This window comes from Pituophis catenifer, unplaced genomic scaffold (genome assembly GCF_029215685.1).
Source record: "Pituophis catenifer annectens isolate HBS135680 unplaced genomic scaffold, rPitCat1.0.hap2 SCAF_2, whole genome shotgun sequence".
Classification (NCBI taxonomy): Eukaryota; Metazoa; Chordata; class Lepidosauria; order Squamata; family Colubridae; genus Pituophis; species Pituophis catenifer.
In genome coordinates this window covers 13507329-13529081 of record NW_027256882.1, presented here as the reverse complement: position 1 = coordinate 13529081, position 21753 = coordinate 13507329, and the positions used below count along the sequence as shown (strand labels likewise).

The 21753-nt window shown below is 45.3% G+C and overlaps 1 protein-coding gene across 4 annotated transcripts; it reads left to right on the top strand.

The window, feature by feature from the left end:
* The first annotated feature begins 424 nt into the window (after positions 1-424).
* Positions 425-20534, top strand: LOC139311769 (zinc-alpha-2-glycoprotein-like). Of its 4 annotated transcripts, XR_011599957.1 has the most exons (8): positions 425-483; positions 3216-3461; positions 3775-4050; positions 4839-5126; positions 5555-5620; positions 12429-12558; positions 19187-19394; positions 20512-20534. XR_011599957.1 is itself a non-coding variant. In XM_070936276.1 (7 exons), the coding sequence occupies exons 1-7, from the start codon at positions 426-428 to the stop codon at positions 19281-19283; spliced, it is 1161 nt and encodes a 386-aa protein (XP_070792377.1). In that variant the 5' UTR covers position 425; the 3' UTR covers positions 19284-19401. The 4 variants fall into 4 exon arrangements, 3 of the variants coding, with proteins under 3 accessions (XP_070792377.1, XP_070792378.1, XP_070792379.1); XM_070936276.1 differs by lacking the exon at positions 20512-20534 and having other exon boundaries at positions 19187-19401; XM_070936277.1 differs by lacking the exons at positions 19187-19394; positions 20512-20534 and adding an exon at positions 13966-16663.
* The last annotated feature ends 1219 nt before the right edge of the window (positions 20535-21753 follow it).

The window sequence follows — 21753 nt, the reverse complement described above, 5'->3', positions numbered from 1 at the left end:
ATAAACGGCCGTCCAGTCTTTTCTTTAAAAACTTCTAATGTTGGAGCTCCCACGACTTCTGGAGGCACTCCTTGTTCTCACTGACAGGAAATTTCTCCTTCATTCTAGGTTGGCTCTCTCTTGGTTCCCGCCAAGAATTAAGATTTAGGATTTCTCAATTCCTTCTTGTTGACCTATCTAGGGTTCAGCAGCAGCAACAAAAGGCCTGGGTCTCACTATCCAGGCTCTGGGCATGAGCTCAGAGGGCCAAATAAACCTTCGGCCAAAAAGGCAGGAGGGGGGGTGAGTGGTGGTGGGTCTCTGGGAGAGGCCTCGCAAGACGAATTGGCAAAAGGCGCACTCACACACCGGGCATATCCAGTTTAGCTGCGTGCGAGCTAAACATAGCTGGTGATCATCTTGCTGTTTGCCGTGGCTGGAGGGCGATGCAGCTGAAATGGGTCTCCTCCTTGCTCTTGGGAACGGTGCTGTGGGCCTGTCATGGTGAGTGCCTGGAGGGACTTGCGACCCGGCGGGGAGGGACAGACAGAGAATGAGGCCCTTAGTCCTGGGCTGGGTCTCTCCTCCTCTAAGCTCCTTTCCCAGAAGGGAAGAAAGTCTGGATGTGGAGAGGGTTTCCTCTTTTAAACTCTTGGGAGTGCTTATTGGTCAAGATCTCATCTGGAAAAACAAAAGATCCCTGGTGATTGGCAAGGCCCAACAGAGACGTCGTTTCCTTAAGAGTCCTGCGGAAAAAATCAGGTGGAACAACGGCTGATGACCTCTTTCTATGGGTCCACGATAGAAAGCGTCCTCACAGGCTGCATTACAGTATGGTAGGCTGGTTTAACTGCTGCGGACAGGAAGGCACTACAGAGAGTCCCTTGGGAGTTGGGCGGCATAGAAATGCGACAAATAAATAAATAAATACATTTGGCACAAGAAACCATTGGTTCAGTGGTGAAATCCAAATTTTTTTACTACTGGTTTTGTGGGTGTGGTTTGGTGGGCGTGGTGTGGCTTGGTGGGTGTGGCAGGGGAAGGATACTGCAAAATCTCCATTCCCACCCCACTCCAGGGGAAGGATAGTGCAAAAGCTCCATTCCCACCCCACTCTGGGGCCAGCCAGAGGTGGTATTTGCCGGTTCTCTGAAGCACTCAAAATTTCCGCTACCGGTTCTCCAGAACCTGCCTGAACCTGCTGGATTTCACCCCTGCATTGGTTGCCCTCTAACACCACTGGATGACATTGCCAGGTCTCACTGCTTTAGTTTCTATCCTTGGGCTGTCAGACTCTTAAACACAACCACAATCACTCCACGCACCAGCGGAAACGTGTGACTAGTTCTTCTTTTTCTTTCTTTTTTCTTTTTTCCCCTGAATTACTTGCATGGGGATTATTCTTTATACTATTTATGTTGTTTGTAATTTTTTTTTGTCATGGACTGCACCAGTGCGGCTAAAAATAATTTCATGGTATATATGATGTACAATGGCAATAAAGGCTATACTATGCTGCCTTTCTTTGCGACGCTTCACTGAGCTTCATTTAAGAATGTTTGGCATTTCCTTTGTAATCCATTATTGAATTTGTGAATGTAATATAGGTTTACTAAATATATGTATAGCTGCTTAGGAAGTAAAATACTGTATACTTGATATATAATGAAATAGGAGATATGTAAATTTGTATATAGATTAGGGAATATATTACTTATTAACTTGAATTTGATGTAAATGTTAGAGACCAGAGACGTTCAGCAATGTCCATTGTTTTACTTTTAAAACGAATGAAATATTTAGTAATAAAAAAGAACGTTTGGCATTTCCTTTGTAATCCATTCCATTCCCATTTGTATTCCTGAGAAAATAGGGGAATAGATAGGCGACGTAGGCAGTGGGAACATAGCCAGGTTTGAGTCATGTAATCTCCTGTGGTTGGTCTAATATACGTGAGGGATGGAAGAGGGGGATGGAAGTGGGACAGCAGAGAGGGTGAGAGGGTGAGAGTTGGGGGGGCAGGCAGGAGGGGCAAAGAAAAGGAGTGTGTCTGTAGAAGAGTTTGCAGCTTTACTTTATTATTTTTTAATTTTTCCAGAACAGAGGAACTTTCAGAGCTCAACCCCTTTCCTCTCCTGGGTTGGCAAAGGGCGAGACAACCCGCCTTGGAGCTCCAAACCTATCAGAAAAGCGAGCCACCCTGGAAGGTCCTGGGAGTGGGGGAGGGGCTGGGATCAGGGGTGAAATCCAGCAGGTTCTGGAGCAGAGGTTACCAGTGGTCCGCGGAAAAATTACTTGCATTTTTTATATTGCACTAAATCAAGGGTCCTCAAACTACGGCCCCTGGGCTGGATACGTGCAATGAACGTTTGTGTTGCTGCAGAGAGTCTTCCCTTTCGGGGTCTTTTTGTGTGGGTCGGAGGGGGACAGAAATTCCAACTTGGGGTCTGCTTCAGCCTCCTGGTGCGAGGCTTTGGGCGAAGGCTGGAGGGAAGTGCTGTTGGTGGCACAGAGCCAGAGGGCCTCGTTCCAGTGGGACTGCATCATGGCCTGGAACTGGTTGACCATCTCAGCCCTCTGAGCCTCCGGGTGCCAGTACCTGGCCTTGCACTCCTGCAGGTCTTCCCTCTGCTTGGAAAGCCTATGTTTGTGGTCCTCAATGAAGGGCTTCTACTGAGCCTCCTTCTCAGCCAGATCCAATTTGAACTGAGCTGTTTTGTTGTTTTTCTCAAGGTGGCTGCTTACCTCCAACAACTGCTTCCTTTTGGGGCCTTAAGGAGCCCAGGTGGGGAGGCGAGGAGTGGCTGGGAGGGGAGGGCCGAGTAGAGGCTGCCAAGGTGCCCCTCGACGTGAGTAACTTTGAGTTGGCCATCCCCTACCCAGTCACATGACCACCTAGCCACACCCACCCAGCCGGTCATTACGCAGATGGGTCCGTGGGATTTAAAATTATGAATTTAGTCGTCCCTGAGGTCTGAAAGGTTGGTGACCCCTGTTCTGGAGAACCGGTAGTGGCAATTTTGAGCAGTTTGGAGAACCGGCAAGTACCACCTCTGGCTGGTCCCAGAGTGGGGTGGGAATGGAGATCTTGCAGTATTATAATTATTATTAGTTCAATTTATATGCCGCCTTTCTCCGGAGACTCAGGGCGGCTTACAGTATCTTTCCCCTGCCACACCCACCAAGCCACACCCACCAAGCCCACTCATTCTCCCTTCTCCCTCCTTCCTCTCCAGGTTCTCTGTCACACTCCCTGTGCTACTTCTACCTGCAACTGCCAGAGCCCAGCCAGGGGCAGCCTCAGTCTTTCGTTACAGGCTATTTTGATGACCAGCCCATTGCTCGCTATGACAGCCTCACCAGGAAGACGGAGCCTCTGGTGCCCTGGATGGAGGAGGTGGAGAAGGAGACCTTTCTGCCCCTTGAGTGGGTCTTCAGAGCTGACCTGGAGAAGGTATCAAAATTGGACCGCTGTGCTGGAGGTGAGCAGAGCCAGTGACGTCTTTGGCCTCAATGGCTGCAGGGGGCATAATAGTGAGATTTTCTTTCCTAAAAAGGAAAAACAACCCACTCCCCAGCCCCTGACCCCCCCAATTATCTCCCTCGCCTATAAATTCTTCATGGCCTGACCCCAGTTAATTGAAATAAAATATATTTCTCCTTCTGTGATAAAGAGAGGAAGGAGAAATCAGGTTTCTCTTCCCAGGTGGGAAGATGGGTAGACTATAATGCTCCCTAAGGAGACGGATCCTGGACCCTTTTCATTCACATCCATTCCCTCTGGGTCTCTTTCAGGGCTTCACACCTGGCAGGTGACTTGGGGCTGTGAGCTCAGGGAAGACGGGCGCAAAGGAGGATTTTTGCACTATGGCTACAATGGGTGGGACTTCATCAGCTTCGACAAGGAGACCCTCAGATGGGTGGCAGCTCAGCCCCAGGCCCAGAAGGTCAAAGAGAAGTGGGAGGAGGATCCAGGGTGGTCTGAGAGTAATAAAAGCTTCCTGGAGAAGACCTGCATTGAGAGGCTGCAGAGATACCAGTCCTACAGGAGGAAGGCTCTGGAGAAGACAGGTGGGTGGCAAAAGGAGATGCTTCTGCAGCTCCCCCTGTTTAACTAAGCCACCGTTTGCAGAAAAGGGTCAGTCAGTATCCCACGTCACATTACAGAAGGAAAATAATGTCCAATTCTCCTCAAACTTAATTCTTAAAAAAAAAAAAACAACTAGTAACAGAGCAAGAAATTAATGCTGAAGGCTCATTCGATTTCCCTGAGAAAATCTTGCAAAGCAGAAGAAACAAATATCCTGTGTCTGGGTCAGAAGACAAAGATCAGTCTGCTCCTGATTTTTTTTTATCTGGAACAACTTGAACAAATTCAATTTGGGGGAAGGGAAAATACACCAAGCCCCAAGCATTACAGTTACGTTGGTCAATTTGAGAGCTTTACCCCAAATTCTATTTAATCCCTTCAACAATACATCTAAAGAGCTTCAGTGCCCCATCTTTGAGGCATCCAGAGCAGTGGTGGGTTGCTATCGGTTCGTCCCAGTTTGGGCGAACCGGTAGCAGCAGGAGTGGGAGGCTCTGCCCACCCACCTGGATGCCATCAAATACGATCTGTGCATGCACAGAAGCTTCTGCACATGTGCAGAAGTGACACATGCGTGAGCGAAGTGAGCACACACGCACGCACGAGCGAACCAGTAGCAAAGGTGAGTGAAACCTACCAGTGATCCAGAGGTTCAGTGGAGGAGAAGGAGCAGAGGGAGAGAATGATCAAAAGAGGCCTTCCCACTTATTCAGCCATCTTGACAGAAACTCTAGAAAACCTGGTAACTCTGGTGTTGCTTCTCCTGCAGAGCCTCCAGTGGGGAAGGTGAATTGCAAGATAGTGGATGACAGACTGGAGGTCCTCACCTGCCAGGCCTTTGGCTTCTACCCCAAAGAGATCCAGGCCATCTGGACAAGGGAAGGAGAGGCCTGTGTCTATGAGACTCTCCATAGGAATGTGGTGCCCAATTCAGACGGGACCTATTATGTCCACCTCAGCATTGAGATCGACCCCAAGGAGAGGGACCGTTTTCGGTGTCACCTGGAGCACGAGGGCTTGCAGGAGCCCCTGGTCCTGGCCTTGGAGGAGGAAACAGGTGAGAGGCTGATGGGGTTGTGATGCATAGGAGGAAATTTTGTCTAGGAGTAAATGTTACATCCGTATTTGACAATGGGTGTGGGAGTTTTCTGCTGCATCATCTCATGTTTTCAGGTGGAGAGCAGGAAAAAGAGTCCTGCATTTAGTAATGGGAGAGAAGTGATTTCTCTCAAGGGAGATGGAAGTGGTAACTAAATAGCAAAGGTATGAAGATACGGTGATATATGAGTTGGTGTGATAGATGACATGATTGTGACTCTTCCTTCTGCCCTTCAAGGCCATTTGCCCTTCAAGGCTTCCTTCAGGTGGGGGCACTTCCTGGAGGCCAGTCAAGATTGGGAATTTCTTCCATTGCTCAGCATCTCCACTTTGGGGAACTCAGCATCTGTCTAATCAGAACCATGTTTGTCCTTTTTTTACCTATAGGGTGGCAGATTCCTGTGGGAATTGGGGCTATCATAATCTTGGGAGCTGCGATTCTCTTCCGGATATGTAAGTGAAAGAAATCCACTGACATCCACCCCTGAGTCTTTCTGTGTTGACTGATCTTGTGTGGGTAGCAGAGCCTCCCTGAGAGTTTCCCCCATGTTCCCCATAAGATCCTTCCTCATAAATAGCATTTGGAAGAGGAGTCAGAAAGGAAGAAGCAACTATGCAGCTATTTTTTTTCCATTTCCTGTAAATCTCAGAATGTTCCCCCTTCCTTGTGTCTCTTTAGCCTGAATAGATTTACTTCGGAGAAGCAAACATCAGGAACTCAGGAAGCAAAGGAGAGTCCCATAAATGATCTGGGAAGTGCAAGAAAAACCATAATCCTGCCCCTGAAGAAGATTGGGGAAGTTCTGGTGGGAGGGGCCCCATGTCCTGCGGCTCTGCTTCAGGGGTGGGTTCTACTTACCTTTACTACCGGTTCACAATGGGATCGCACTCTGCTGACTGCAGCAGTTGAGTTTTCACTGGCTCAAGGTTGACTCAGCCTTCCATCCTTCCGAGGTGGGTAAAATGAGGACCCAGATTGTTGGGGGCAATAGGCTGACTCTGTAAACCGATTAGAGAGGGCTGTAAAGCACTGTGAAGCGGTATATAAGTCTAAGTGCTATTGCTATTCTTGCTATCAGGAAATTTCTCTTCAGTTTTAGATTGCTTCTCTCTGTTATTTTGATTAGTTTTCATCCATTGTTTCTTATCTTTGCCTTCTGGTACTTTGGAGAATAGCTTGACTTATGTCTCTCTGTGACAGTCATCAAGTACTAGAAAACTGCTGTCGTATCAGTCCTAGTTCTTCTTTCCCCTAGACTAGACATATCCATGTCTTGCAACCATTCTTCCAATCTTTTAGCCTCCCAGCCCTTAGTCATCTTTGTCACTCTTTTCTCCACTCTTTCCAAAATCCCAACATCTTTTTTATATCGTGGTGACCAAAACTGGATGTAGTTTTTGGCAGGTGCCTGTTCTCTGAGCTTGCTTTTACCTCTCGGACGTTTTGTTACCAAACTACCTGTGTTTCCCTGAAAATAAGACTGGGTCTTATATTTTTTGGGCTGCCAAAAAAGGCACCAGGTCTTATTTTGGGGGAGATCTTATTCCACCCCATTTTTTTCCGTGCTGGGGGGCAGGGCGAGCTGCCCAGGGGTGAAATGCTCCCTGTTCGGACCGGATCGCCCAATCCAGTAGCAGTGGTGGTGGGTGATTCAGAGAACCAGTCGCAAAAATCCCTGCCCCCCCCGCCATGCCCAGCTGAGCCACGCGATCATCAGGAGGTTTTTTTTTACTTTTAAAAGCATTTTTTCTACAACCTCTTCGGCTGAAAAAATGCTTTTAAAAGTAAAAAAAAAAAAGCCTCTGATGATCGTGCGGCTCAGCTGGGATTGTCAGAGGCTTTCAAAAGCATTTTTTTCAACAACCTCTTCGAGAGGTTGTAGAAAAAAATGCTTTTTTTTTTAATTGAAAAGTTTTTAAAAAATTTACACATATTTTCCCTTCCCTCCTCCCCCCTCCTGCCCCAACCCTCCCCTCCTGGACTTCCCAGAGCAAATACAGTTATAGCATTTAGCAAACATATATATATATAAAAAAACATAAGCTAACTATCTATAGATTTATCTCCCTTTTGCACTTTAATTCCCCCCCGTTCATATCTGAATATAACTATTTAAACCAATTATTGCTTGAAAATAATCAATCCAACTTCATTCTTGTCAGTTCTTCAATAATAAGCAAGTCTTCTTTCTTCCAGCATTGCACAATCAGAGCCCAATTACAATTAACCATCACATCTCCAACCCTTACATATATTAACACATTAACAAAATATTTTAACCAATCTCAAATAAATTATATTGTAAAAACCTTATTTTTACTTTTTACTCCATAAACTCATATTGATTCTTCCTGGAAACATTCCTTACTTAATAGCTTTGCATAAACTTATTCATCTTATTCTCTGCAAATCCAGTGCTTATAATTAAATAACATGGAAAAAAATGCTTTTAAAAGCCTCTGATGATCCCAGCTGAGTTGCCTGATCGTCAGAGGCTTTTAAAAGCATTTTTTTACAAGCTCTTCGGCTGAAGAGGTAAAGAAAATGCTTTTAAAAGTTAAAAAAAAAAAAAGTTGGACATGCTCACCCAGTCACATTACCCCCCACTCCCACCAAGCCACGCCCACAGAACCGGTAGTAACAAATTTTACATTTCACCACTGGAGCTGCCCCTCCCGCCTAGCACCTCCATGACCTCCGTGAAACAGCTGATCTGCACCTGCTTTACCTTAGGAGCCTGAACAGCCTCTACTAAACAGCTGCTTGCAGCTGCAATGTCTTAAGCTCCTGGCATGCCCCAGACTCTGCCTGCCCCGCTTGGCCACTGGCTGCCAAGAGACTGCCTGTGCTGCTGCTGGCCTCACTGGGGCTCTTCGCTCTCCTGGCAGTGCTGATCTTGGCCGCCCTGCTGGGCTGCTCCTGCCTGGTGTGGGGCAAGAGCCTTGGTAGTGTTAGGATATGGTTTGAGCCTAACTATGTTGTCCAGGCAATATAAGTGTACTGTTACTTTATCTGTATATGTATTATGTGGCTTTAATGCTGAGTCATGCTGTAATCACATAATTACTGGTTGTGAGAATATTTAAGCAAGGTACTGCAACGTGTTCAGTTGCTGCTATGATATGCTGTTGAGAGGTTGCTGCTATGATGCTGCCATTGTGTATGAAGCTGTGATGATAAGCTATCGAGAGGAGTTGTTATCTGCTAATTATCATTGGATGGATCTGGAACCATTGTGGTTTGTGAACCAGAGTGAGTTTCGAATCTCACCAGGCTCAAGGTTGACTCAGCCTTCCATCCTTTCTAAGGTAGGTAAATTGAGGACCCAGTTTGTGGGGGCAATAAGCTGACTTTGTATAAATATACAAAAGGATGAAGGCTATTGCTGAGCACATTGTAAGCCGCCCTGAGTCTCCGGAGAAGGGCAGCATATAAATCAAATTAAAAAAAAAAAGTCCTTCCAGATCTATGACCTCTGGAGGGCCCCCTCTGCTGCCATTGGAGCCATGCCGCCCACACCGCCTTGCACAGCCAGCACGAGAACTGCAGCACTCACCAGGGCCAGGTTCCGAAGAGCGCTGGGCCTGGTGCCTGCAGCACCGAGTAGACCTGCAGGAAGGCTTTCAGAAGCCCAAAGGCAGTGGCAGGTAAGGCGGCTGTTGCATTCATTCTGGCGGGCTTCTCATGAGAGATTCAGTTTAGGAAAACACAGGACAAGCGTTTTCTCGGGATGAGAGAGCAGCAAACAAAAAGCTACAATCTCTTTTATTAGTTATCCAAATACATCGTCATCAGAAGGCGTTATTATGGCTACACATCTCATATTACATACAAGAGATAGGAAAGCGATAGTAAAGATGCAAAAGCGAAACTTAACTCTGGCTGTTTGGTACCAGTTACTACCAGGCGAGAGGCCCATCTCCTTTATCTGATTCTCAGGAATGTTTTTACAAGGAGATAGGAGATGTCTCTGCCTTTGCAGGCACAGCCTATGTTAAGAACAAAGAGAGAATGAATAGGGCCCTTCAGAGAGTATCCCTATGAACCCGCTTTTCATAGTTTGATTATTTCGATGCTAAGCTCCATACAAGTGTCCAACCAGTTAAACTGGTCTATACATGTACTATGGCCACTGCATTCCCACAGGCGGCATGGCTCCACCCATGGCCGCTGGCAAAGGGACCCTGGCAGGCACATGGAGGGCTGTTCCGGGGGTCATAGATCTGGCCCGACTCCCACACTGGGAGCAGCACTACCAGGAAGGCGAAGAGCTCCTGTGAGGCCAGCAGCACAGGCAGTCGCCAGGGCCGGATTTAGATGAAAAGAGGCCCTAGGCTATTCCACTTATGAGGCCCTTTCACCTATAGTGAAAGTGTCATTTTAATTTTGCTAACAATTTGAATGTAGGCCCCTCTTGATCTTGAGGCCCTAGGCTGAAGCCTAGTTAGCCTATAGGAAAATCCGGCCCTGGCAGTCGCTTATGCCAGTTGCTGCCAACAAGTGGTGAGCTGTTGTGGCCCCGCCCTCTGAGCCTGTCCCATCGGAGGAAGAAAGCTCCGAGCATGAGGAAGAGGAGTCAGCCAGGCCTCCCTCTCCAGGCCCCTCCCCTCTGGCATTGTCTCAAGTGCCGGTCGAGGGAGAGGAGACAGCTGATTCGAATCAAAGTGATAATGAAACATCATTCCTGGACGCACGCCTCCAAAGGCGTGATAAACGTTTGCAGCAGCTTAGGAGGCGTGCTAGGGATTAGAACTGAGTCACTGGACCACACCCCAGAGACTATATAATAGAGGGTAGTGGTCAAAGGATCCTTGTGACGAACAAAGCAAAACCTTGGACAGTCACTAAAGCCTCGTCCGGAACTGCTGGGAGGAATATTATTTCTGTTTGGACTTTCTTGAACGTTCGTATCTTATCTGTCTGTTTGTGAAAATAAAGTCCCTTGGCAGACGGTGTGTCTATCGCTGCCAAGAGGGAGATAAGGACTGGGTGCGTTCCAAAGTGTTTCCTTAACCCTCGGCTGGCTGTGTTGTGTGTGTGTGGGGACGGGGACAGATCATGAGCGTATCAAAAGCGAAAACTGGGACTCGGCTCTTTCCCGGAATGTGCTTGCAGTGGCTGCTGGACACGGAGTGGGCAGCCCCATTCTTTTGCCTCCACTTGCTGCTGGTACTGTCCCAGGATGTTTTGGAAGGGAGATAAAAATAAATCCTGCAGTCACTACTGCAATGGAAACCTGAGCAAAAAACAGCAGCTGTGCCTTCTCCCTGCCAAAACACACTGGGATATGATCTAAATAAGGCTTGCCCTGCTGTTGATATACCTCCAGGCTTTTTCCTGAAGGGAGGGTGGCTCTTCTCTGCCTTTTGCCACCTTCCGCTGTGCAAGGGGCAGAAGGCAAGTCCTGCTTTTCATTTTTGAAGCGCTCGCCGCTCGCTCGCAGCAACTTGGACCGCTGCGGACGGCATTGGCAGCAGGTGGAGGCTTGCTTCCCCCCCCTATTCTTTTCTCCTTGGCCCAGCCTACCCTTCCATCCAACAGCTAAGAATGACGGTCTCGCCTGCGTCTCCACAGGCCTCTCAGGAGACACGGCGTGTAAATGAAAAGAAAGTGCCATGAGTTCAGGCACCTTTTCTGTTTGTTCTCCCTCCTCGGGAACTGTGCACAGGGAGGGGAAGGCGGTCAAGGGGATATTGGCAAGACACTCTCATGGAAAGGATGAAATGGCTCTGCTGCCAGAGCCCAGAATTTTAAGGCAGAAAAGTGAAGGGGGGGGATTTCAAAGGCCCTGAAGAAAAAGAGCAAAGATCTTCTGTTCACCATCCGAAGTGGGTGCCGAGGCCAACCCTGCGGGAAGCAGTCTGCTTCTCCACGCAAAACCTAATGGACTTTGCAGAACCATCGTGGAAGGGGAGCCTGTCTTTGGGGTGCAAAGGAGGAAGGGGCAATCTCCCCCTCCCTCCTCCATCTCACTGCAGGGCCACCACCACGGAGCTCATGCAGGACAGTGTGATTATTGGTGAAGGGGGCCCTGGCAGGCCGGTGGCAGGAGAGGTGCTCCAGATATCCAGCCGCAGCTCACCTGATCCGAGGTCTGCAATTAAGGGGCTGAGCCTCCATGAGGTGACCGGGAAAGGGAAGGTCTGCCTCCTGTGCTTGGCATGCCCACCTCCTTCACTAGGGCTTATTTTTGGGGTAAGCCTTATATTAGGCCCACCCCAAAAAAATTAGGCTAGGCCTTACTTTCGGGGTAGGTTGCATTTTTGGGGAAACAGAGTAGGTAACATCTTCCATGGAGGAAATGCTCTGTATCATTTTTATTTATTTATTTATTTTTTTAAATTTGATTTATATGCCGCCCTTCTCCGGAGACTCAGGGCGGCTTACAATGTGCTCAGCAATAGCCTTCATCCTTTTGTATATTTATACAAAGTCAGCTTATTGCCCCCACAAACTGGGTCCTCATTTTACCTACCTTAGAAAGGATGGAAGGCTGAGTCAACCTTGAGCCTGGCGAGATTCGAACCCTGCAGAATTGCAAGCAGCTGGTCTTAATAACAGGGTGCTTTAGACCACTGTACTACCAAGGCTCCTTTTTTCCCCCCTGATCAGCAGCTCTTGACAGCCAGCAATTTTGTATTTGTATTTGTATTTATTGAATTTGTATACCGCCCTACTCCCGAAGGACTCAGGGCGGTGAACAGCCATAAAAAATAAAACATGGAAGTACAAAATTTAAAATAGAGATAAAACAAATTAAATAAATTTGGCTGAACCATATTTAAAACCCCAATAATTTAAAACCAAATTTAAAATTCCCATTTAAAAGCGGAGAAGTTTAGGTCAGGCCGGCTTGCTGGAATAGGAACGTCTTAAGCGTGCGACGGAAGGTACGCAGATCCGGAATCCTCCGTATCTCGGGGGGGAGCTCGTGGGGGAGTAGGTGCCCCCACAGAGAAGGTTCTCCCCCTGGGGGCCGCCAGTCGACATTGTTTGGCCGACGGCACCCGGAGGAGCCCCTCTCTATGGGAGCGTACTGGTCGGTGGGAGGCTATTGGTGGTAGCAGGCGGTCCCGTATATTGCCCTTTTATCAATTATAAACAGATGGAGACACACATATATCTTTCTTACGATGCTGCATTGTAGTCCAGGCAGTTGTACCATCTGGGTCCTTCGGGCTCTTTAGCTTAAATCCATCCCAGGCAGGAGCTGCTGCCCCATAAATAAATGAGCCGTCTTCTCTTTCTGCCATTTATCAGGCTGGTGGTGGAGATGCTGGAAAAAACTCCATCAGGAGAAAAAAACTTACCCTGGTGACGTCCCTCCAGAAATGGATCCTTCTCCTTCAAGTACAGAAGATGAGTTTCTACCCAAGCGATACTCCAACAGGTGAGCCTGACTATTGCTGAAGTCTATTTATGAGACAAAACTCCAGCTTCATAAATAACTGGAAGCTGAGACCATCTGGCTTGTTGGAGTGCTGAATGCACTCTCTTAAATCAGGGGCCCCCAATCCCCCCTCCCAGACCACAGCTCACTCCCGAGATGTGATCTGTTTGGAATTGGGCCGCATAAGCAATGGGCAAGTGCACACCCGTGAAACTTTCCTAACATTTTATTTTACTGGCCCTATCTTTCCCTCCAGCCATGAGTGCCATCTTTACCAAACTGTATTATAATCGGTATCTTCCTTCTTTTGAAGCTCTTTAGTGAGTCTATCCATTTCTGCACATTCGGTTATTTTTGCAATTATTTTTGCTTCTGTTGGTAGTAATTCGGATTTCCATGGGCAGAATGGCCCTCTGCTCAAGTGGCTTCTGCTCACACAAGCAGAGCTTCTCACGCAAGCAATGTGCCTGCCACTCGCATGAGCGGAGCTTTTTACGCGAGCTCAAGCACTATCCACTCACACAAATGGATCTGTGTGCATGTGTGCTTGCCACTCACACGCCCCTCCCTCCCACGCCGAGCCGCCAAGGTGGAAATGTTGGGGATCATTGCTCTGGTGGTGGTCTTCCTGAGGTTCCTTTGGGGCTCAACCCCTCCTGTCTGGGTCCCTCTTATCAGCTGCTCTGCAAGAAGATCCAACCCAGCTCAGCCTCTCCAGCCCACACATGCTAAAAAGATCAGTAAAATACCATGTTTCCCTGAAAATAAGTCCTGGTTTTATTTTCTTTTTGACCCCCAAAAGACCATGTCTTATTTTGGGGGGATGTCTTCCCTGCTTACCTTAGGACCACCACAGCCACACCTCCCATGCCCCCAACACCAGGGGTGGGTTCTACTTACCTTTACTACCGGTTCGCAGCGGGGCTGCGCGCTCTTCTGCACATGCGCAGAAGCGTTTTGATCACACCGGGGTCAGTGGACAGGGCCTCCTGCTGGTTTTACTACCAGTTCTATAGAACTGGTGCGAACCGGGGGTAACCCACCACTGCCCAACACCTGTCGCACTGCTGCCTGACTCCTTAATTCTAAAAAAGAAGGGAAGATAGGGGGCTCAAAAAGGTTAATTAAAACTCTTTCAGCAATGATGATGTGGGGTATTTTCCCAGGGGAAGAAAGATGTAAAAATTAATCCTTTGTCATCGTCCCCACCCATCCCTGCTAACTGCAGCCCAGAGATTGGAACTTCCATCTTTTGCCTTTAAATAATAATAATGAATTTCAGCATCCTTTTGGACTGAATACACACAGGATGTTGTGGAAGGAAGTGGGTCTTTTCACAGGAGCTGGAACTAAAATGAATATTCCCCAAACGTACTTGTTTTGTTGGAATTTTTTCCCCCTAAACAGGCGGCTGTTGTAGACTGCAAAACCCATCAAAAGGTAAAGATCCTGTTTTCAGAGGAAACCGAAGAACGGATCAAGCAACAACATGGATAGCTCTAATGGACTCAGAAGAGGCTTCCTTCAAGCAGTTGTGTTGGTTTCCATACATGCAACCATAGCTCGAAGTCCTTTTTAATATCCAAAATCTGGATAGCTGGAGAACATTTAAACTAAACTGTCTGGTGGATTCATTTTGATAGATCCTGCTTTTTAGACTGCTTTTTAATCTTTTCAAGGCAATTTGCTTCGGCCACAACTTGGGCGAGGAGTGAAAAAAAGGTCTGTGTGTATGGAATCTTATATTTTATTGTGGGGTAGGCAGTCCAATAGCCAGACATTGCAAGATCCATTACATCAAGGACCTGTATACAGCTCAAAAAGAGAGCTGAGAAAATCTCTACCTATCCCTCATATCCTGGACATGAACTGTTTCAACTCCTCCCCTCAGGATTTATTTATTTATTTATTTATTTATTTATTTATTTGTTTGTTTGTTTGTGTGTTTGTTTAGTTAGTCAAGCATGTATTAGATAACAGATATAAGTATAAACATGATTATTAATACATGAAATGGATAAGAATAAAAGGAGACATTAGGACAGGGATGGTAGGCACATTGGTGCTCTTATGCACGCCCCTTACAGACTCTTAGGAGTGGGATGAGATCAACAGTAGACAGTCTAAGGTTAAAGTTTTGGGAGTTTGGGGCAGTGATGGGTTGCCCCTGGTTTGGACTGGTTCTATAGAACCGATAATAAAACCGGTGGGAGGCTCCGTCCACTGACCTGGATGTCATCATAAGTGGTCTGTGCAAAAGCGAGCATGGGCAGGCGGGCACGATACAAATCGGTAGTAAAGGTAAGTAGAACCAAACCCTGGTTTGGGGAAGAAACCAGAATTAGGTAGTGAATTCCAAGCATTGACTACTCTGTTGCTGAAGTTGTATTTCCTGCAATCAAGTTTGGTGTGGTTTCATGTATTGTGGTTGAAGCTGAAGTAGTCATTGACGGATAGGACATTGCAATAGATAATTTTATGTACTATGCTTAGGTCAGACCGAAGGTGGCGTAGTTCTAAGTTGTCTAAGCCCAACATTTCAAGTCTGGTGACATAAGGTATTCTATTGCGAGCCGAGGAGTGGAGGAATCCTCTCATGAAATATCTCTGGACTCTCTCAATTGTATTAATGTCTGATATGCAGTGCGGGTTCCAGACAGATGAGCTGCATTTGAGAATTGGTCTAGCAAATGTTTTGTATGCTTTAGTTAGCAGTACAATATTACCAGAGAAGAAGCTACACAAGATTAGATAACAACTCTTAATGCCTTTTTGGCATTTTTGTTGCAGTGAGCTCTGGCACTTAGATCATTAGAGATAGTTAGGATGTTGCTATAGCAGTGGTGGGTTGCTACCAGTTCTCCCTGGTTCTTGCGAACCGGTAGTGGAAATTTTGAGTAGTTCAGAGAACCAATAAATACCACCTCTGCCTGGCCCCGCCCCCAATCTATTTGCTGCCTCCTGACTCCCGGCTGATCAGCTAGAAGGAAAAAATCAGGGCTCACTTGACAAAGAAGAGAAAAAAAAACCCAAGACACCGTCACTTTAAATTGAGAAGCCAAGAAGCCTCCCAACTGATCGGCTAGAAGGAAAAAATCAGGGCTCGCTTCTCAGCCAGGAGATCACTTGGCAAAGAAGAAGGAAAAAAAAAAAGATGCCATCGCTTTAAATTGACAAGCCAAGAAGCAGCTGCTGGAAGGAGGTTTTTGCTTGCAGAAGCGAAGTGACATTCAGCAGTTCATTTCTGGGTCAGCTGGACAACAAACTGGATAAGAGGAGGTTCTTATATGGTTCTATGTTTTTGAAGTTTTGGGGTTTGTGCAACATGGGCTTTGTGTTTCTAAAAAGGTTTGGGCAATTTCCATTGTGAAATATCCTGTCTTGAGTGAGTTTTCTGCCTGCTTGTAAATGGAGCCAAACTTCTGGCTTCCACTTTCTATTATCTCTAAGCACTGGTAGCTGTTTTCTTCTTACAAAGTTTCCTTTATGCAGCTGGCAGGAATATGGAATGAAAAGCATCTGTGGTATGTAATTTCAGTTAGGGAAATCAATCAGCTCCATCAGTTCTCCCTCCCCCCTGCTCATGGCAACTTGAAACCTCTGCAAGTTGACACCAAGTACTAAATAAACATCTGTGCCAATACAAGGGGGAGGGCTTTCTTCGCAGCTTTACAAGTTTTGGTTTGGGGAAGTTATAGAAAAAATAGATACATTATTTTTTTGTAGTTAAATTGTATAATGTTTTTATTTAAACAGGAAAATGAAGTTGGGGGCGAGCACCATGTCTACTTTTGTTAAAGTATAGGTACTTTACTTTCGACCCTAACTGAGCCCAAAATTTATATTGCTAAGCGAGGCAGTTGTTAAGTGAATTCTGCCCTATTTTATGGCCTTTTTTTTGCCACAATTGTTAAGTGAATCTCTGCAATTGTTAAGCTAGTAACGTGGTTGTTAAGTGAATATGGCTTCCCCATTGATTTTGCTTGTCAGAAGGTCAATAGAGGTTGATCATATGACTGTGGGACTTTTATAGATCATTACAGCCACAAGGGCATTTATTATTAGTATGCCTTTTGAGCATAGCAAGTATTTATTAAAAGTAGCAGCTTTGTTAAGATATGATGCTTGTTATAGTATTTTCTATACTGGAGGTGATCCAAGAGACGTTCTCCAGACTGTAGCCTTGTTCTATAATGTTTTCTGGAGAGAGTTACTTTGCTGCTTGCCGTCTCGCAAATTTCATAGAAATTTACCTCAGGTTCATGAAGAAACTTTTACCTCATAGAAATTTACCTCAGGTTCATGAAGAAACATTTACCTCATAGAAATTTACCTCAGGTTCATGAAGAAACATTTACCTCATAGAAATTTACCTCAGGTTCACGAAGAAACATTTACATCAGAGAAATTTACCTAAGGTTCATGAAGAAACATTTACCTCATAGAAATTTACCTCAGGTTCACGAAGAAACATTTACCTCAGAGAAATTTACCTAAGGTTCATGAAGAAACTTTTACCTCATAGAAATTTACCTCAGGTTCATGAAGAAACATTTACCTCAGAGAAATTTACCTAAGGTTCATGAAGAAACTTTTACCTCATAGAAATTTACCTCGGGTTCATGAAGAAACATTTACCTCAGAGAAATTTACTACTGTCACTCCAGGGCACTTCTGGGCCCATAACCTGTCAAGGAATTGGGCAGCAGGTGTCCAAGTGGAGTCAGAGATGCTGACACAAACTTGTAGTTTTACATAAATAAATATGTTTTACATCAATATTTACAGCAAACAAGATAGTCTGGCTAGCAGGAGCATCATGAGGTAAAATGACAGAGCATACAGGGCACACAGAAGAAAAAGGTGGGGGAAAAGGGAAACTCCCCCTCCACACATACAGCAACCAATCACAGTGCAGATTGCCTTGTGTAGGAGACAGCACTCTCCAATCAATCCACTATGTCTGTGGGTTTCTGGCTCACTGCACAACCCCACTGCTCCAGCTACTAAGTTTAAATACCTTAACATTATGTTAGTATCATGGTTGTTAAGTGAATCTGGCTTCCACATACCGAGTTTGATCATATGACTATGGGACATTGCTTTTACACATCATTACAGTCACAAGGACATTTAGTACTATGAGTATGATGGACTGTCTGCTAACATAAAGCCAGGTCATGGCACACTTGAAAGTAAATGGAGAAGCCTGTAATTGTTGAGTCTCTCTGGCAAGAACAAAGAATGTTTATCCACAGGTAATATGCATGTGTAAAGCTTGTAACAATTCTGGGTAGTTAGAAAGCTGATAAAAGTAACAAGAGCTAGGCAACTTTATTTATTTATTTATTTATTTATTTATTTATTTATTTATTTATTTATTTATTTGTCAAATACGTATAAGATAACAGATACAAGTATAAACATGATTATGAATACAGGATAAGGATATGAATAAATGGGGACAGTAGGACAGGGACGGTAGGCACGCTGGTGCATTTATGCACGCCCCTTACAGACCTCTTAGGAATGGGGTGAGGTCAACAGTAGACAGACTAAGGTTAAAGTTATGGGGGTTTGGGGATGTAACCAAAGAGTCAGGTAGTGCATTCCAGGCATTGACCACTCTGTTGCTGAAGTCGTATTTTCTTTTCTTTTTTCTTTTTTATTTGCAAGTTATTGTATTTTATTGTGAAAGAATAACAGAAAAAAAAAACCCAATACAAAAATCAATAGTAAAGAAAGAAAAAATTGTTCCCCACAACGTGAAGTCGTATTTTCTGCAATCAAATTTGGAGTGGTTTCCCTTAAGTTTGTATCTGTTGTTTGCTTGTGTATTATTGCGGTTGAAGCTGAAGCAGTCCTTGACAGGTAGGACATTGTAGCAGATAATTTTGTGTACTACGCTTAGGTCAGACCAAAGGCGGCATTGTTCTAAATTGTCTTAATCCCAAAATTTCAAGCCTAGTGGCATAAGGTATTCTAATGTGAGCAGAGGAGTGGAGGACTCTTCTCGTGAAATATCTCTGGATTCGCTCAATTGTATTAATATCCAATATGCAGTGGGGGTTCCAGGCAGATGAGCTCTATTCGAGCCTGGATAGCTCAGCAGACTAATGCATTGTAATTTAACTCCAGCTGTCTGCAATTAGCAAGTTCAAATCTCGCCAGGCTCAAGGTTGACTCAGCCTTCCATCCTTTCTAAGGTAGGTAAAATGAGGACCCAGTTTGTGGGGGCAATAAGCTGACTTTGTAAAAATATACAAAAGTATGAAGGCTATTGCTTAACGCATTGTAAGCCACCCTGAGTCTCCGGAGAAGGGCGGCATATAAATCAAATTTAAAAAAAAAAAAAAATTGGTCCAGCAAAGGTTTTGTATGCCCTCGTTTGCAGTACAATATTGCCGGAGAAGAAGATACACAGGATTAGGTTAACAACTCCTAATGCTTTTTTGGCAACGTTGTTGCAGTGAGCTCTGGCACTTAGATCATTTGAGATGAGTACTCCAAGGTCCTTGACAGAATGTGGGTCCTCTACGAGGTCGTATCCGGCCAGCTTGTATTTGATGTTCTGATTTTTTTTTTGCCAATGTGAAAGACAGAGCATTTGTTGGTTGATATTTTGCAGATATAGGAATAGAGATGGCCCGCAGGGACAGCGAAGAAAGGAGGCACAGGCTGGCACAGATAGGGAAAGAGCAAGTTCCCTGAAGTGCCGGCATTAGGCTCCGACCCAGTGGCGAAGGAAGGCAGTCATGGAGCTGTCAAAAGCTGGAACGGCCACAAACAAGAAGAGGAAATGCAGGAGTGGAGATTGAACAGAGTATTGTTACCGGGTGAGTGATTGGCCAAATCTCAGGTAAGAAGAAAAAAAATTGTAAAGTTTGATAGAAGTCCCAATGCGTAATTAGCGGCTAATTGGCACTCGGGAACTCAAGTGGGGGAAAAAAAAAGGAACTTTAAAACTAAAGCTCTAAAGGAACCTTCCACCTGGATTTAAAATTGGACTTGGAAGAAATTAAAAATAAGATAAGAAAACAGAGAAGTATTCTTTAAACAACAAAAGGACTTAAGTCTGGAACAGTGGTGGGTTGCCCCCGGTTCGGACCGGTTCGCAAGAACCGGTAGTAAAACCGGTGGGAGGCTCCGCCCACTGACCCAGACGTCATCAAAAGCGATCTGCGCATGCGGGCATGATGCAATAGCAAAGGTAAGTAGAACCTACTCCTGGTCTGGAACTCTAACAATCCTGTCCAACCTGGTCATTCCAATTTCAGAGCTAATGTGTGGGTGTTCCTGGGCTTGGACAGAAGGTCTGGGAGCCCCTGCCTGGTTTAAGGGAGGCTCTTTTTCTTTTTTGCATGAGGGTGGAAGGGTATGGGAAGTGGGGGGGGGTGTCAGGGCATCGATTAATCCCATGTTTGGCCCTGGGACAAATCACCCTGGTTTAATTAGAGGATGGATCATGGCTCCTCCTTGTTGCAATATTCTGAAAAGAAATCCCGAAGAAAAGTTCTCTAATAAAACTCATTTATTTGTTATAAAGAAAATAAAACACTTCACTAAGAAAAATTAATTGCTAAATTTTGAAATAGCTTTCGCCGGCTATTTCTCAGGTGGATCTTTCTGGCAAGAGAACAAAGGAAATAGTGTGTGAATGCGGACATGTGTAGTAAAATACTGATAAGGAACTTGGCAAACTACAGTAAGTCTATTAGTCCAAAAATAATGAAGCTCAGCTGGGAAATAAAATAACGCAGTGACATTCCCCTTCTTTGCTAGTTGAGCGAACATCAGATACATTATCAAATAAGGCACATCTTCTTACGCAGATACTCGTGTTGAGCTGCTGGGAGTGGTTTGTTGAGCATATCAGCAATTTGATCATGTGTAGATACATATTGCATTTTAACAAAACCTTTTTTCACTAAATGTTTTATGTTTTGATAACAGATGTCAATGTGTCTGGACCTAGAACCTGTGAAATGAGATTCAGAAATATAAACCACCGATTCATTGTCTTCCATCACGGTGATCGGTCGGATCGGGTGTGTCCAGATATCTGTGACTAAAGCATCAAACCAAGTTAGAGAATTACATGCGCTGCTGGCTGGGGGATTCTGGGAGTTGAAGTCCACCCATCTTCAAGCTACCAAGGTTGAGAAACACTGTTCTAAACCAAGGATAGTTGCAGTTGCTAAAGCAATTTTTACACTGTCAGTTCTGACTGTCGGTGAGTAAGTATTTGTATAGTCCTCAGGATAACATTGAGCGAAACCCTGAGCTACAAGTCTGGCCTTGTACAGTGACTCACCATTTGGTTTCTTTTGATTCTGTAGACCCATTGAGTGCCAATGATCTTTTTGTTTGCTGGAGGTTTTGCAAGTGTAAACACCTTAAGTTTCGTTAGACTGTCCATTTCAGCCTGCATTGCCTCATACCCCTTCTCTTGCTCTGAATCAGGAAGATGTTTGATTTGTGTGAAATTATCAGGTGGAAGTGTAACATTGCAAATCAAAGGCAAGGGTGCTTTTGTCAGTTGCCACGAATATCGCTGTGGAGGGATTCCCTTTGTGGCCTTCTTGGAATGCCTCAGAACAACAGTCCATTCTTCTTCTGCTTCGTCCTCATCCTCACATTCGTCGCTAGCATCAGCATCCACGGCTTGCGAAGACGGAACATCAGGTTGAGAAGAACTAGTGGATGGAACATTTGCCTGTGAATCTTGGTTATCAGACTGTGTGGCATCAACAGTATCATCTCTAGGAAAATAAACTCCAGGATCATTGGAATGAATCCTGGACCAGTCAACATCTTCCTCAAAATTAGCGGATTGGGAAATCACAATTACATGTCTGGAGTCAATAAATTTGCTCCATTTTGAGTTATCAATACCCATAAATCTCAATATCTTTGCTGCTGGACCTCCTTTTCTTCTTTCAGCTAAGGGAATGTTCACCATAGCATATGAACCAAAAATATGGAGGTTTTTGAGATCGGGCTTGTAGCCATACAACATGAAGAAAGGAGTCTGATTTATTATACTGCTCCAAGTACGGTTGACAATGTAATTTGCATATTTAATAGCTTCACCCCAGTATGGGCTACTGAGATTGGCGTCTTCTAAGAGACAACACATCATGGTTTGCAGGACCCCTTGTTGTCGTTCTACGACTCCATTATGAGCCGGTGTGT